General features: G+C 30.9%; 1 protein-coding gene across 1 annotated transcript in view; it reads right to left on the minus strand.

Annotated features, from left to right (window-relative positions):
* Positions 1-15382, minus strand: part of LOC105853019 (uncharacterized) — a 31870-nt gene extending 16488 nt beyond the window's left edge. Inside the window, exon 1 of the mRNA XM_012720015.2 lies at positions 14896-15382. Coding sequence (XP_012575469.2) covers positions 14896-15382 — 487 coding nt within the window. The remainder of the gene's footprint in view (positions 1-14895) is intronic.
* Between the last annotated feature and the right edge of the window lie 2465 nt (positions 15383-17847).

Consider the following 17847-nt stretch of genomic DNA (forward strand, 5'->3'; position numbering starts at 1 on the left):
ACTAAAAATTGTTATATATATATTAAATCTCTTTCTTTTTGAAATTTGTTGACCTGTTCTGTTTTGAAATCTTTTCTGTTTTGAAATTGTTATTAGATATGTTGATATTGGTTTCTTTTTGAAACTTGTTGATATGTTTTGAAAGCTTGTTATTTTTGTAACTGCATTTATATAGGTCGTATAATATGGATAGGAAATGGATGTATGTCAATCGATTGTCAAAAGAGTATGAAAATGGAGTGAAATAGTTTGTTGAGTTTGCAGTGAAGAATGCAAAAGATCCAAATAGAGTCGTTTGTTCTTGTTAAAATGTTGTTTTGGAAAACGTGTTAGAGAAGATGAATTAGAAGGACATCTAGTATGTAATGGAATTGATCAAAGCTACACATGTTGGATAAGACATGGTGAGAAAAAAAAAGGAAACATTAATTTTGAGAATAGTTCTACATATGCTTCAACTGATTTCGATACAGATACATATGAGCCGGACCGAGTTGATGAGATTGCAAAAGCAGTTGAAGAAGATCTTCGAGATTGTCCTAAAATGTTTGAAAGTTTGTTGAGTGATGCAGAGAAAGAATTATATAATGGTTGTACTAAATTCACAAGACTGTCAGCGATATTAAAGTTGTACAACTTAAAAGCGAGTAATGGATGGTCTGATAAAAGCTTTACGGAATTATTAACACTCATAAAAGATATGTTGCCAGATGATAATGAACTTCCCAGTCGGACCTATGAGGCTAAACGGATTTTGTGTTCTATTGGAATGAGTTACGAAAGGATTCATGTGTGTCCTAACGATTGCATTTTATTTCGAAACGAATATGAACTACTTAAGGCGTGTCCGAAATGCAATGTCTCTCGATATAAGAAGAAAGAATCTACTCCAGCAAAAGTTGTGTGGTATTTTCCTATAATACCAAGATTTAGGCGCATGTATCGCAGTGAAGAAGATTCAAAACACTTGACATGGCATGCAGATGAAAGAATTAGAGATGGAATGTTTCGACACCCTGCAGATTTCCCACAATGGGCAAAACTTGATCACGAGTATCCTGAATTCGGGATAGAATCAAGAAATCTAAGACTTGCACTTTCTACTGATGGAATGAACACACATGGTCTTCAAAGCATCTCACATAGCACGTGGCCTGTGATTTTGGTAATATATAACCTACCTCCACGGTTATGTATGAAGCGTAAGGTAATATATAACCTACCAACATGAAATACAAGAGGAGGGTGAAACCGCGAGTTGCAACGTCGGTCTCAAAAGTATTCCCGAGGTAATTAATTACTTACTTGATTATGTAATTACTTATGTATTAAACAAACTTATATATTAACCGTACTTATGTTTTAACTATTTGATTTAGGGTGTCACTACATGCGTGCTATACTTGTCCTCGCCTACTCATCGGAAGGTGGGAAAAGGAAAATTGTACAATACTTCGGGAGAAGTATTGCACAATACTCCGATCCCTACGGGCCATATCAATGTATCACCTGTTGTGGCTTTCGAACCAATTGCACCGTTGCCGATACCGGACAACGATGGAGATATGCAGTTATTGGGCGAAGTTATTGGTAGTTACGTGGCATGGCCCACCCACCTTGTTGCCCTCGAAAAAAAGATTCCCAGAAACAAATCAGTTACATCTCCCGAAAAGGTTTGTCACATTTATTCCCTAAGGTTTGTCATTTTTTCAGATTCAATAAATTAACATTTAACCTCATTTTTGTAGATCCAATTAAATAAACCACCCGTACAGCCAAAAAGAGCCAGCAAACCTCCAACATTGGAGGGTAATAGGGCTGCCAAACTACAAAGGCTGGAGGGTAATAAAGCTGCCAAAATTGCTGCAAGAAAACTGGATCGGGGAAAATCCGTCGCTGCTGCCCATGTTCCTAAAATAAGTCAGCCACGCCTTGCTAAACACGGGGCGTGTCTTGACATCCAAGTAAAATAGAACATGGATAGCAACGACGATTCGCGCATCATACCCATGAATAAAGCTATATTCAGAGATGAGTATGATGAATTTCTCGAAAAGGAACACATATACGAACTTCTCAACCATAAGGAGCTTAGTGCTACTGTCATGTGCTTGTACATAAGGTAAAAAATACTTTTAATTGCATTTATTGGTAATTAATTAAATGTATTGGTAATTAATCTAGTTTAAAATTTTCATTGAAGGTTTTTGTATGAGAATGTCGTGCGCACGAGGAAATTGTCAAATAAATACTCATTCTTGTCTCCGCATAAGCTATCGATGTGCAAACTCGATCCAGTAAATGTTAAGAAATACATTGCAGATATGTTATTAGGAAATAAAGAAAAAGATAAATTGTTCTTCGCACCATATAATTCAGGGTACGTAATTATATATTATTTATTTATATCTTTTTTAATTGATTTTAATTTATTAGTTGTGTATAAATAAAATTGCTTAACCAAATTTTTGTTGTTGTAGGGCACATTGGTTTTATTTGCAATTCAATGCGGTCTCTAAAGTTATATACTATTTAGACCCCTTGCATGGCAATTACAACAATCACTCCGAAATAAAGACTATGTTCGACATGTAAGTAATATTCATTTATTTCTTACATATATATATATATATATAAATAATGTGTTTGTTCATGCTATAATAATCACATTTATTCATTCGATAGTGCCTTACAAGTTTTTCGAGCTCAAAGAGGTGCTACAGTGTCGAAGCAAAAGTCTAATAACATCACATGGATCCCAATAAAGGTTTGAAATATATGCCTTAAAATTTTCATTTGCAAATATATGCCTTTACGATTAATGCACAAATATTTTATTGACTTATATGTTTTTATTTTACAGTGCCCTCGTCAAACAAACAACATCGACTGTGGGTACTACGTATTGAGATTCATGAAGGAGATTGTTAACAAGAATAAAACTATTATCCCAGAAACGGTACGGTATTTTCATTATATGATTTTCATATATAATTAAATTATCTATATATTTGATACTAACTTAATATAATATGTTCAATTTTTATATTGCAGTACTTTGACAATTCCAGTCCATCATATTCTGATGAAGATCTAATGGAATTAAAGGAAGAATGGTGTCAGTATGTGCTTGAAATGCAAATTATTTGATTTTCTGGGAAATAGCATGCTGCTGGACAATGGATCTAAATATTATATGGTAGCTTGTGCATATTCTGTATATTCTGTTAGTTATTATATGTATATGATCATAGGACGCAATATATGAACATGCATATGAATATGTAGTTAATTAGGTTGTAAATTAGGTTATATATATCTATCTGAATGTAGTTAATTATGTTGTAAATTACAGAGTTACATATATGTTAATTAAGTTATAGAGTTATGTTTTTTGTCTACTGATTGTGTGAATGCTTATGGTATTTGAATATGTTTTGTTGTTGTGTGAACTGATTGTGAACTGATTCTGGATCAAAATAATTTTGGATAAAAAGATAAAAGACAACGCTTTCTAAAAAAAATGCCATAAAAAGCTAAAAAGCGAGTTACATATATGTTAATTAAGTTACAGAGTTCTGTTTTTTGTCTACTGATTGTGTGAATGCTTATGGTATTTGAATATGTTTTGTTGTTGTGTGAACTGATTGTGAACTGATTCTGGATCAAAATAATTTTGGATAAAAAGATAAAAGACAGCGCTTTCTAAAAAAAATGCCATAAAAAGCTAAAAAATGCTTTTTCAAAAATTTAATTTACAACGTTAAAAAAAAAAAGCACATTTTACAGCGCTTTTTTGAAAAAGCGCTGTAAAATATGCACCTATAATTCATATGTTTGGTGTACATTTTACAGCGCTTTTTCTAAAAAGCGCTGTAAAATGCCTATAATTCATATATTTGTGTGCATTTTACAGCGCTTATTCGAAAAAGCGCTGTAAAATGTGCACCCAATATATTTATTATGGGTATGCATTTTACAGCGCTTTTTCAAATAAGCGCTGTAAAATGCCCATAATTCATATATTTGGTGTGGATTTTACAGCGCTTATTCGAAAAAGCGCTGTAAAATGTGCACCCAATATATTTATTATCGGTATGCATTTTACAGTGCTTTTTCAAATAAGCGCTGTAAAATGTGCAAAACAAGCGCGCATTACATCTACATGTTTTATAGCGCTTTTTTAAAAGCGTTGTTGTATCTTTTACAGCGCTCGATTCTACAGCGATTTTTTTTTTTTGAAAAAGCACTGTAAATGGATTAAAAAAAGCGTTGTAAAATGCTATTTTTCGCGTAGTGAGTAGAAATATTAAGACGATAAATAATGTTCCTACTTAATTCTTTGTTATCATATTCGGAAACATTTAGCATCCATTGACTAAATTTCTAGTACCATGTTTTTAAAACTACCTACAATTTCTATTAAAATTTATTATGTCTTTTCCATTTTAAATTTACTTCAAATGATGCATATATGAATGTATACTAAATCTTATAAAATAGATTAAATAAGTTTTTGATCACTATAAATTTTTTGAAATTCAATTTTAGACCTCTTAAAAAACTGCATTTTTTAGTCAATACAAAATTTTTCTAAAAATATTTTTAGTCCCTATTAAAATAAAATAGGTGCAGGATTTTAATGATTTTCTCCACGCACGATTAAAACATTATAAAAAGCTTCTTCATAAAAATATCAAATTTTTTAACTTAAGTTAAATAAAATATGAATATTTTTAAATGTCCAAAATCCATTAGAAAAATAACGAAAATATAAAACTAGATATCAATTTTTTAATCAATATTTTTGTAAATAACATTTTTACATTGTTGAAACATGTCTATATAAAACAAAATAAAAGATATATATTAATTATCTAGCACGGACTACAAATGATTGCATAACAATTTGATAGAAAATAAAAATTGTTAAATTGTTTGTAAGAATTAAAAATGAAACTTCAAAATTTTATAGTGAATGAAAACTTATTTAACATTTAAAAAATATAGTATTGAACACTTATACATATTATATTGTATTTTAGGTAAGAAATTTATATTATTAAAATATAATATATTAAGTTGTTTAACATCTTCTTAGCCTTAAAATATATTTTTACTACAATTACTTTAATAACTTTTTTTTACTAGCACCTACATTAATATTTTATTTTCAATAAATTTTATACTTTTGTGTTATTTTTATTAAATTCAAACTTATTTATGTGCTAATTGAAATTCACTTGACTACAATTTTTTTATACATTGTTTTTAAAAATTTACATTCTTAAATAATACAATTTTTCTTTTATTAATTTAATTGATATAAAAGAAGTTTTCCTAAAACTAAAAATTTATTAAACAACTAGAATCAAAAGTCTAAAGGTGCTAAACCTAATCTAAGAAAAATTAAAATAAAGAAATAAATAGAAAACAAAAAGTGACACTAAGTCTAATTTTCGAATTGCTCAAAAAAAGTTTGAGCTTGAGAGTTTAAGGTCAAACACATACCCTCAATTTTACACCTTTAGGACGTTATTAATATTATTTTTTTCAATACTACTATTAAAATATTTATGAAACATTTTTAATATCTAACATAAAATCCAAAACAATATTATAACCTAAATAAATCTTGTACAATTATTTATAATAACAATATTTCATAAATAAAGTTGCATGTGTTTATAAAAAAAATTATTTATAAATTTGTGTGCACGTAAACAATTAATCATGTAAACAATTCAAATTAACTCCCAATAAGAAAAAGCAAGTAGTTAACAATTAATAATCATCTTCCATAAATCATGTATTGCAATAGAAAAATACATTGCACTACACACAATAATAATAGGTAAGTGTTTCAGTACTTAGCAGGGAATATAGTAAACACAATTGGCTCAAGATTGGCAATTTACTAAGCATTTCAGCAAAAGATCGACAATTGACTCATTGACAACTGACACATAACCCACTCGATTTAATAATTACTTGATTTAATTCTAAAAACTTACTACTACTTCTAAGGTTTTCATACAAAAAATTTGTTTCAAATTAAATAAGTAAAATACAAATTAAAACCCTTAGTCCCGGTATCACCTATCACAGCGGGATTCCTCCAAAACTTGAACTTCAAGACGCATTAACCTGTAACAATTGCGATTTCGCAAACGCAAGGTCAAACAAGTCAAGCTCAAACAATGAAGGCGTTGAGTTTGTAATCATGTTATATTACAAGTAAAAAGAACACGCAGAAAAAATCGTAATATAACCGTATTATTACACAAACAATACCTTTCACTAAAAACTCAAAATCACTGAAGAAAAATCAATACCTTTCACTAGAACATCAAATCGTCTAAGAGAAATAATAATCACATGTGATACACATTAATCAATACAAAACAATCACAAGAAAATGCAATGGTATGCATGCGTTTAGACTCTACTTCACAATGTGGTACCATTCTAACTCTGAAGTATTTGGTTAGGAGGCTTTATAATATGCCACCATCTTAGTGGACAGACAATTCAAATTGACTTTGTCCTCAAAGATCCCCTCAATTCAACCCGAGCCACATATACGCGACATTCGAGGTAAACGTGTGTTGCATGGTAGCTCCGGACATTTGCAGTGCTACCTCCATATCACCTAGGAATTTCGCACTGAATACCTCCAAGGTCTAACAATCTTACCTTAAGGCTCAACAGTAGACCACCATGATTTGGCTTATTCAATTTTACTTCCCCAGAATCACTAGGCTTGTCAGGACCTAGCTATATGACGACAAAATAATGTCCACTTCACAAATTCTCAATATTTATTTTCTCCCCTCGTTGGCATATGATACTCCATTAAAACCGTCATCTCAAATACAAATTTAAATCAACATTAATTAATCATCTTTGGGGGTAATTCAATATTCTCAACATAATTTATAACATCACTATCATTAATTGCACATCATCATCATCACATAAACTCATCACAAATTTACAGCATCACTATCATCAATCAAACATCATAACATAAACTTATCACAAATTTATAACATCACAATTATTAATCATACATCATCATCACCACATAAAATTATCACAACACATCCATCTTTTGTTATCACATCATATAAACTCATCTAATCACACATATGTATAAATTTAACTCGACACCCAATATTACAATAATATCAATATCACACATTTAAACAAATAAAATCAATCAACACCCTACAAATATTATATTCTATATTTTAATCTCACAATTTTTATATTTTCACATTAATTAATTTATCCCTCAAAGGGCTACTGCTATACGTAGTGAGCCCTAGATGAATCGTTGGAAAATACGGCTTTCCCGTTCATCTCTCAATATATTATACTCATGAATTTAAACGCTCTCTCACACCTTACCTTATTTCAACGAGCAAACAATCTTTGTTCTTTGACTCTTTGTCCTTCAATTGATCTAACTCGACAATTTATGGGTAAACGTCAAAAATAAATTAGGAGAAGATACTCTAAAACTAATTTCAAAATTCGGTCAAGAAAAATTACCATAAATTAGAAGTAAAAAAATCAGTGTATAATATAGCCACTTTTCACACAATCGTTTTGGCGTTGATTTCACTCTAATCGGACTTACTGTGAAGAAGAACGAGACAAAATAACGAATTCTACAAACGGAGAAGTCGGATATTTTAGAGAGAAATCGGGATTGTTAAAAATCTAGAAAATTGTGTTTAATTGACTAACTAAATGAAAGAAACAACATTCTCAAATTTGTGCAAAAATCGAGAAGGTTTTCTAGAACAATTATCGATCACCGGTGTCATACGATAGCTTTGTAAAAGTTTGTTCCTATTCCTTTTTCTTTTATGGCAGCTGGGGAGGAGTTCCCTTCCTTTTATTATATTTTTATTTTATTAGCATAATTAGGTTAACATACCTTGGTCAAGCCTATGTCCCCTTATTTATTTTTTTTTGTTTTACTATTATTAATTTTATTTTTCTTAAACATAATTAATAGTTACTTAATATCATTTTTAATACTCTTCCAAGTATCAATTAATTTTCAAAACATTAATAATATTTTAAAACTAATATTTTATATGATAAAGTAATTAAATTTTAAAATACATTAATAACCAAAATTCTCATATTCCAAAATTATAAAATAAATAAATATAACATCAACATTTTATATTAATTACTAAATCATAATAAATATATATAAAATCACAATGTCATAATAAGTATATAAAAATAAAGGAAATTAAACACAATATCACTATTATCCCAAAATAGTTATTTAATAAATAAATAAGTAAAAATAGAAAATAGTTATAAATAATTGAAATATAACTACGTGGACACTTAACATTAATCAAATGCATTGTAAAGTATTACATTAATTTCTTACACGCATATACGCGTAAAATCGTAAAAAAATTTATTCTATAAAATATTACACTAAAATATTATTTTGAAAAATATATAAAATATAATATTTGTTATTTAGATTATTCATTTAGTCCAATATGTATAAAAGTAGCACATCATCTAAAGCACCCATATAACGAAAACTAATCAAGAAATTTATCAACATGTATTCTAAAATAATTTTAACACCAAATTAATTATTTAAAATAATTTTTCATTAATAAAATTTGGGGTATTATAATTTATTTTGGGGTATCAACCATAGCAACTGCAACAACAACAAGTAACACAACAAAATTCCTGAACATTTTCAACATAGTTTCCATGATAAATAACTTGATTTTTGTTATGAAAAGAATGGTGATATTTTATTGGGAGGGATATGTAATATAAATGGTACTTATTTATAGAGAAAAGCTTAATAATTGGAAATATCTTAATTAAAAATATTAAGACGATAATAATGTTCCTACTTAATTCTTTATTATCATATTAGGAAACTTTTAGCATCTTTTTTAAACTACCTACAAGTTCTATTAAAATTTATTAAGATGTGTTTTCCATTTTAAATTTACTTCAAATGATGCATATATATGAATGGATACTAAATCTTATAAATAGATTAATTAAGTTTTTGGTCCCTATATATTTTTTGAAATTCACTTTTAGTCCCTTTAAAAAACTGTTTTTTTTAGTCCATACAAAATTCGTCTGCAAATAGGCTTAGTCACTATTAAAATAAAATATGTACAATATTTGAACTTAAATTTTTTTTAATCATTTTCTCCACACACGATTGAAGCAATATAAAAAGCTTCTTCATAAAAATATTGAATATTTTAACTTAAGTTAAATTAAATATGAATATTTTTAAATGTCAGAAATCCATTAAAAAAGTAATGAAAATATGAAACTAGAAATCACCTTTTTAATTAATTTTCTTCTGTAAATAACCTGTTTACATTGTTGAAATATTTCTATAAAAAACACAATGAAAATTATATATTGCTCATCTGTAACACCCTAAATTTTATAATAAACTATTTTATTAATTAAATTGGACTTTAAATAATTCATTTTATGTTAAAATTATTTTAAAATATATGTTGATTAAATTTGTGGCTAATTTTTGTTATATGGATGTTTTCTATGATGTGCTAGTTTGCCACATATTATATTAAATGATTGATGTAAATAATCCAGTCTCATCAATCACACTATGATTGATGTATTATATATGTTGCCACATATTATATGATGTGCTAGTTTGCCACATATTATATGATGTGCTATGATGTGCTAGTTTGCCACATATTATATATGTTGATTAAATGATTGATGTATCCATTCAATATTTGATTTACACTACTCAAAATGCACAATCCAGTCTCATCAATCACATAATAAGGAATCAAAGAGGTGCACTTTAAAGTAATATCACAATTTCAATCAAGTAACAAGAACACTCAGGTACATATCATTCATACAAAACAATCAGCATAACATTTCATAAAATTAGACAGTATGCAATCTTGATTTTAATAGATTCACGAAAATTCTATAGGTTGTTAAATTATATTTTAGTCCTCACCTCATATATTATTAATTAATTATTATTACTCAATAGGGTTCGACCGTACGTAGTAAGCCCCGAATGAATATATGGGAATTTCGGTGTTCCCGTTGATCCCACGTTATTTTATCGTCATAAAATTAAACATCCTCTCACGCCTTACCTTGGCTGAAGATTTTTCCAAGATTCTCCCGTCGTTAGCCTAAGCTACTCAATTCATTAAGCGAACCATCATTGGCACATGTCGAATTCATCACTATTCAATTAAACACAATACGCGGTTCATCATATTCATCAAGGTCGTAACATCATAAGTCAACAAGTACATATCATCAATGCATATTCCCATAGTTATATTTTACATCCAAAATTTGTCATCATGATACACAAGCTCCAACTATACCAGATTTTCACTCACAGATAATAATACTAGATCATTCACACACACACCATGTCAATTTCAATGCAAATAATTATAATTCATCACATCATATATGATATAACAATATCAAGGATAGATAAAAACAAAACACATAATACTTCAAATACACAATTCTACAATAATTCAACTACCATTCAAAGTCAAATCAAACATCATCCTATAAAAGTTTCTAACTCAGATTTTAACCTCACCAAATTCAAGTTTTCTCATTAGTCAATGATTACTCAAAAAACGCTTCAGTCGTACGTAACGAGCCTTGAATGAATTATGAGAAATACAATTTTCTGGTTCATCTCATTTAATTTACATTCATGAATTCGAACTCACTCTCACGGAATTGAGGTGATTTGAGCTGCAACGATTCCAAACAAATTAAATATCAACTTGTACGACTCATGTTTGAAGAATCTTTTGTTGTGCTCCAAGCTATGACACGTTGTTAGGAGGATTATTTCCACATGCTAAAATGAAAATAAGGCACGAAGCCAATAATTATAAATAAACACTCTAAAAACTCTAGGGTTGGAATGTGTGAACATACATGAAGTGTGATTATGTGAAATACGTCATATTTTTAAACAAGGGGTTACATATATATGTGGTTTTTGACGTGTCATAGACGGAAGATGAGGCAACATGAGCAATTTAAAATCCACTAAAGTAGCCATTTTCATTAAACGAGAATTCCAAGTTGATGATGGAAATTGACAATTCAAGAAAATCACGAGTTCAATCAAAAGTGAATATCTTCCAAAATAAAAACGTAAATCAAATATGGATCAAGTGAAGGAATCGTGACTTAATTTAAATGAAATATAAATTGTGGAGAGAATGGTTCTAAAGTCTTTACTAATGAACCGATATAAAAAGAGCTAAGAGTCCAACCTTGCAAATTCCAATAGATTTTCTATTTATAAACACGTAGTATGTTACAAGCATTTTAGGGGTTTGAGTTACAAATAAAAATACCTAACAACATGAATCAAGGTAAGGGAAATTTGTTGAAACCAACCTTCGAAGAAATCACTAGATGAATTGAAGATCTGGGTTTGATACTGCTATACACTGGCCAATCAAAGTTAATCTAAAAGGAAGAGATTATACCTCTAGTGCAGATATAGCGTATGGTCTTAAGGGGATACAGATAATGACTTATATTGAAATTGGAAGTACGTGAAATTAGGGGAAAATAAATGGTGGCGGCGCTTGTCATATAAGAGAAGGATTTATTAGGTTAGCTTTAATTGGGTAATAAATGAAATGAAATGGAATTAAAAGAAATAAGGAATTGGAATATTTTAAAAAGAGGTATGGCGTTGTCGCTACAAATTAGAAGGTCAAAATTTTGGTTTAAATGTACTTGGGAAGACATGTGTTGCCATCCCTTCAAAAGGCCTTTTTTTTGTGATTAATATTTAAAACAATAAAATAGTTAAAACTTGAAAGTTTAAAAATACAACCTTTATAAGAAGGATACGAAAACACCTTGCAATGTACTCAAATTATGATAATTGACACTAGGTTTATTTTAAAAGGACTAGTAGTTAGATTAAAACACAACATATTTCTTCAATGACAATAATTATTTAAAACAATATTTACAATTTATCAAAGCAAGAAATAGAAATAACACCCATACAAATGTGAGACTATTGGAACCCACATAAATAGAAATAACACCCATACATGCGCCTCTTTTGATGAATAAATGGAAACATTATTTTCTCCATTATTGGCAATGTTTTTTGATGTTTGATCTCAACCAGGAACGATTAAGATAAACCAATTATCCCAACATTCATTTCAGCTTTTAGGCTATTTTTCAAATGTGCGGCTAAATCGTTCAGTGGTACGGAGTCATATGCTGCAAAATACATTTCTAATCGAAATTGTTAGAAAAAAACTAGATATAATAGTTCCAATTATTCCTCTAAAATACATATAAAAATATAAATAAATTGGGGTGTTACAATTGTGACACCCTAAACCCCAAATAATTTTTTTTTCTTATTTTTAAAACAACGAAATTATTTTTAAACCAATAAATAAATAAAAACTTTTAAACCTTTTTTTTTATTATTAAGATAAAGAGTATCACATAATCATAAACACGTCAACTAAATCCAATGGTTCCATCAAATTTAACAACTTGAAAGCACAATATCAGACAACAAAATCCTATTTGAAGTTCACATACTTATGTTTAATATTAAGTGCGAATGTAGTCTCAACCCAATGTCACTATCAGAGCGGGGATCCCAAAAGTAAAAATAAAAATAAGATGGTCGAATAACATCGACACAATGCATATAATAAGGGTCTTCGGGACATGATGACTTCTGCCTCTCCGATGGTACTAGTCATCACCTGCAACTTACAACTCGTCTGCGTCCATCGCAAACGCCAAACACAAACAACGAGGGGTGAGTATCGAAATAATATAATGCTATGCATGTCCTATACTCTATACTTCATCATTTGGTACCATTCTACTTGAAGTACTTGGTTAGGAGGCCTGATACTATGCCACTACGAGAGTGGACGGACAATTCATGAATGGCCAAGTCCTCATAGATCCCCTCAACTCAACCCGAGACACATATACACGACGATCGGGGTACTCTTGTGTTGCACGGTAGCTCCCGACCTTAGGGAATAACCCACTAGAGGTACCCCCAAGGTCTATTAGTCTTACCTTACAGTTCGACTGTAGCCCTCTGTAACACCCCGACCCTCCAATTGAGCTACTGGCTCAATTGGTAGTGGGATTATGATGAGGCGGTACTTATCCCCTAGGTACCGGGCTCGAATCCCATCGAAGGCAAAAACTCGTCAGGATTTCCAATTTGAGGAAAGGGGGGGCGAGAAGCTCGTGAGGTAACATTGCCGGTAACGCTGGAGGGCCGGGGTGTTACACCCTCCACGATCAGGCTCATTCTATATGTCAGTCAATCACAATTAAATCCAATATTCTGGTTTTCACTACTCACAATGCGTCATTCAGTCTTATCAATCACAAATAAAAGATCAAACAAGTGGCATATTCAAGTGATATCAAAATTTCATTCAAGTAGCAAGAACACCCCAGTACATATCATTCACACAGTAACAATCAACATAATATTCATAAAATCAAACGACATGCAATCTTGATATAAATAAATTCACGGCAATTCTATAGGTTGCTAAATTGTATTTTAATCCTCACTATTACCATTCACCTTTTCTTAATAAATTGTTATTACTCAATAGGATTCAACCGTACGTAGTAAGCCCCGAATGAACATCTGGAAATTTTAGTATTCCCGTTAATCTCACGTTATTTTATACTCATAAAATCGAACCTCATCTCACCCCTTACCTCGACTGAAGATTTCGTCCAACGACTCTGATCTGCTAACGGGTCATTTCTTTGTCGGTCGTCGTCCCTAATAGTCCGCGAGAGAATTATAGCCACACAACCACCAAATACAAATAAATTACTTACGATAAATAAATGAATAAATAAATAAATAATAAGTAAATAAATAAATACGTAAATGAATAATAAAATAAATATTAATAAAATAGATAAGTAATTGAATAGTAAGTTAATAAATAAATAAGTAAATGAATAAATAAATAAATAAACAAATAAATAATAAATAAATACGTAAATTAATAAATAAATAATAAAATAAATAATAAATAAATAAATAAGTAAATGAATAAATAAATAATAAAATAATAAATAAATAAATAAGTAAATGAATAAATAAATAATAAAATAAATAATACATAAATAAATAAGTAAATGAATAAATAAATAATAAAATAAATAATAAATAACTTAATAAGTAAATGAGTAAATAAATAATAAAATAAATAATAAATAAATAAATAAGTAAATAAATAAATAAATAATAAATAATTAAACAAGTAAATGAATAAATAAATAATAAAATAAATAAATTATCTAAATAAATAAATTATTTACCATTTGTACTACAACCCAAAAATATATTTAATACTATACATGTTTATGCTTATATCGAGAATAATTTAAAAGCATGCAATCAAAAATCGTATAAAAATTATGTTACCGAAGTCAGGTTAAAAAAAATGCAGAATTAAAAATATATTGAGCAAGTATGTTACTTTAAAAAAAATGCATAGGACAATTCTTGCTACAAAACATGTGACACCCTAAACCCCAAATAATTTTTATTATTTTTTTGTTTTTATAAAGATAAAGAGTATCACATAATTATAAGCATGTCACATAAATCAATTACTAAGACAAGCACACAAGAGACACCTAAATAAATTAGAACACATATTAACACTCATATATAAAAAAAATAGTATTGTATCATTATACTATTTAAAATAAGGAAATGAAAAATTGGGGTGTCACATTTCTCCCCCTGTTGAAGAAAATTTCGTCCTCGAAATTTACCTGACGGAAATAATTCTGGATAAGAATCGCGCATCTGGCTTTCGACCTCCCACGTAGCACTTTCACCAGTAGCACCTCCCCATACAACCTTAACCAAAGAAATCGTGTTACCCCTCAATTCTTTGGTCTTTTGGTCCTCAATCCGTAGTGGTAAGGTCTCAAAAGTTAGATTCTCTTTTATTTGGACCTTGTCTGACTCAATCACGTGTGAGGGATCAAAAATGTACTTGCGAAGTTGAGACACGTGAAAAACGCTATGAAGATTAGAAAGAGAAGGAGGTAACGCGATCTGATATGCCACGTTACCAACACGTTTAAGAATCTGGTAAGGTCCTATAAACCGAGGAGTAAGCTTTCGCATTTTTAATGCCCGACCAACCCCAGTTGTTGGAGTAACTCTTAGAAATACATGATCACCTTCTTGAAATTCGAGGTTTTTCCTTCTTTTATCATGGTAACTCTTTTGCCTACTCTGAGATGCTCTCATCTTTTCCTGAATCATTTTTACTTTGTCAGTAGTCTGTTGAACAATCTCAAGTCCTAACACAAGGTTATCACCCGTCTCAAACCAACACAGAGGGGTCCTACACCTTCTCCCATACAACGCCTCAAAAGGGGCCATTCCAATGCTAGAGTGGAAACTATTGTTATAGGTAAACTCTATAAGTGGCAAAAATCTATCCCAACTTCCATTTTGTTCCAACACACAAGCTCTCAACAAGTCTTGTAGGGATTGATTGGTTCGCTAAGTTTGACCATCTGTTTGTGGGTGGTAGGCTGAACTCATCCTAAGGTTCGTACCTAAAGCACTCTGTAAACCTTGCCAAAACTTAGAGGTAAACCTAGGGTCTATGTTTGAGACTATACTTAATGGGATTCCATGCAACTTCACAATTTCCTTTATGTATATTTCAGCTAACCTTTCCATAGAATAAGTTATGTTTATCGGAATAAAGTGAGCAGATTTAGTTAATCTATCCACAATAACCCAAATACTATCATACCTTTTCGGAGTTCGAGGTAAACCTACAACAAAGTCCATATAGATGCTATCCCACTTCCATTCAAGAATACTCAATGGTTGCATCAAGCCTGAAGGTTTTTGGTGCTCCAACAACTCACTATGCTTAACCATTAAGGCGGACACACTCGAAGTCTTCCTACTCAAGGCATCAGCCACTACATTGGCCTTTCCAGGATGATAGTTAAGCTCAAAATCAAAATCTTTAAGAAATTCCATCCACCTACGTTGTCTCATGTTCAACTCCTTCTGATCAAAAAGATACTTAAGGCTCTTATGGTCACTGAAAACCTCAAATCTAGATCCATATAAATAATGTCTCCACATCTTAAGTACAAAGACAACTGCTGCTAGTTCTAGGTCATGCGTAGGGTAGTTCCTCTCATGAATCTTTAGTTGCCTAGAAGCATATGCTACCACCTTCCCATCCTGCATAAGCACTCCACCTAATCCGGAACCACACGCATCACAATATACCACTTAGGTTAGGTAGTACTAAGATCGGTGCAGAGGTCAATCGTTTCTTAATCTCTTGGAAACTATTCTCACAATGAGTATCCCACACGAACAATTCCCCTTTTCGGGTCAACTTAGTTCAAGGTAAGGCCAACTTGGAGAATCCTTCTATGAATCTACGATAATAACCTGCCAATCCTAGGAAACTCCTAATCTCAGTCACTGATTTAGGTGTTTTCCATTCTAAGACACTCTCCACTTTGATAGGATCAACAGCTATTCCACCTTTTGAAATTATATGTCCTAGGAAACTTACTTCCTCTAACCAAAATTCATACTTAGACAACTTGGCAAATAATTGTTTCTCCTTAAGGGTTTTCAAGACTACTCTTAAATGTTCACCATGTTCTTCCTTAGTCTTAGAATATACTAAGATATCATCTATAAACACAACCACAAAAGAGTCTAGGTAAGGGTGAAAGACTCGATTCATGTAATCCATAAACACTGCTAGCGCATTAGTCACACCAAAAGGCATAATCAAATACTCGTAATGGCCATAACGGGTCCTAAAGGCGGTCTTAGGGGTATCAGAAGGCTTCACTCGGATCTGATGGTAACTTGATCTCAGATCGATCTTACTAAACACACATGATCCTCTTAATTGATCCATAAGGTCATCTATCCTAGGTAGCGGATACTTATTCTTGATTGTCACTTTATTAAGTCGACGGTAATCCACACATAACCTCATAGAGCCATCCTTCTTCTTAACCAACAACACAGGTGCACCCCATGGTGAAACACTAGGTCTTATAAATTGTTTATCTAAAAGCTCTTCCAATTGCTTCTTAAGCTCAGACAATTCTAAGGGAGACATTCTATATGGTGCCATGGATATGGGTCCAGTACCTGGTACAAGGTCAATGCTAAACTCAATCTCACGTTCTGGTGGTAAACTAGTGACATCTTCAGGGAATTCACATACAATAGGAACATCTCGTATTACCATTTTTTCTTCAAATTCCAGTGAGACTAGGATCATGTATAACTGAGCATCTTCTTTCAAGAGTTCCTTCACTTGGTTGGTGGATATATTGCTAGGCTTATCCATTTCTTCTGACTCCATGAATTCAATGGTTTTACTAAAAAAATCTACGCGGACACGGTTGGTAGATAAACAATCCATACCAAGAATCACATCAACCAAACACAAAGGTAAACACACTAAATCAACTCGGAAGTCCCTTCCACACACATGGATAGAAATGTCAAGGCAAACACTAGAGGTATCAATAGAATCACTAGTTGGGGTATTCACAATCAAATCATACTGCAAACGAGATACATGTAGTCCTAAACGTCTAACACAGTTAAGAGACACAAAGGAATGAGTGGCACCACAATCAAATAGTACAAATAAAGGAGTATCACTTATGAGACATGTACCTTGGATCAAGTTGTCTTTCTCAGAT

The sequence above is a fragment of the Cicer arietinum genome, chromosome 2, assembly GCF_000331145.2.
Source record: "Cicer arietinum cultivar CDC Frontier isolate Library 1 chromosome 2, Cicar.CDCFrontier_v2.0, whole genome shotgun sequence".
NCBI lineage: Eukaryota > Viridiplantae > Streptophyta > Magnoliopsida > Fabales > Fabaceae > Cicer > Cicer arietinum.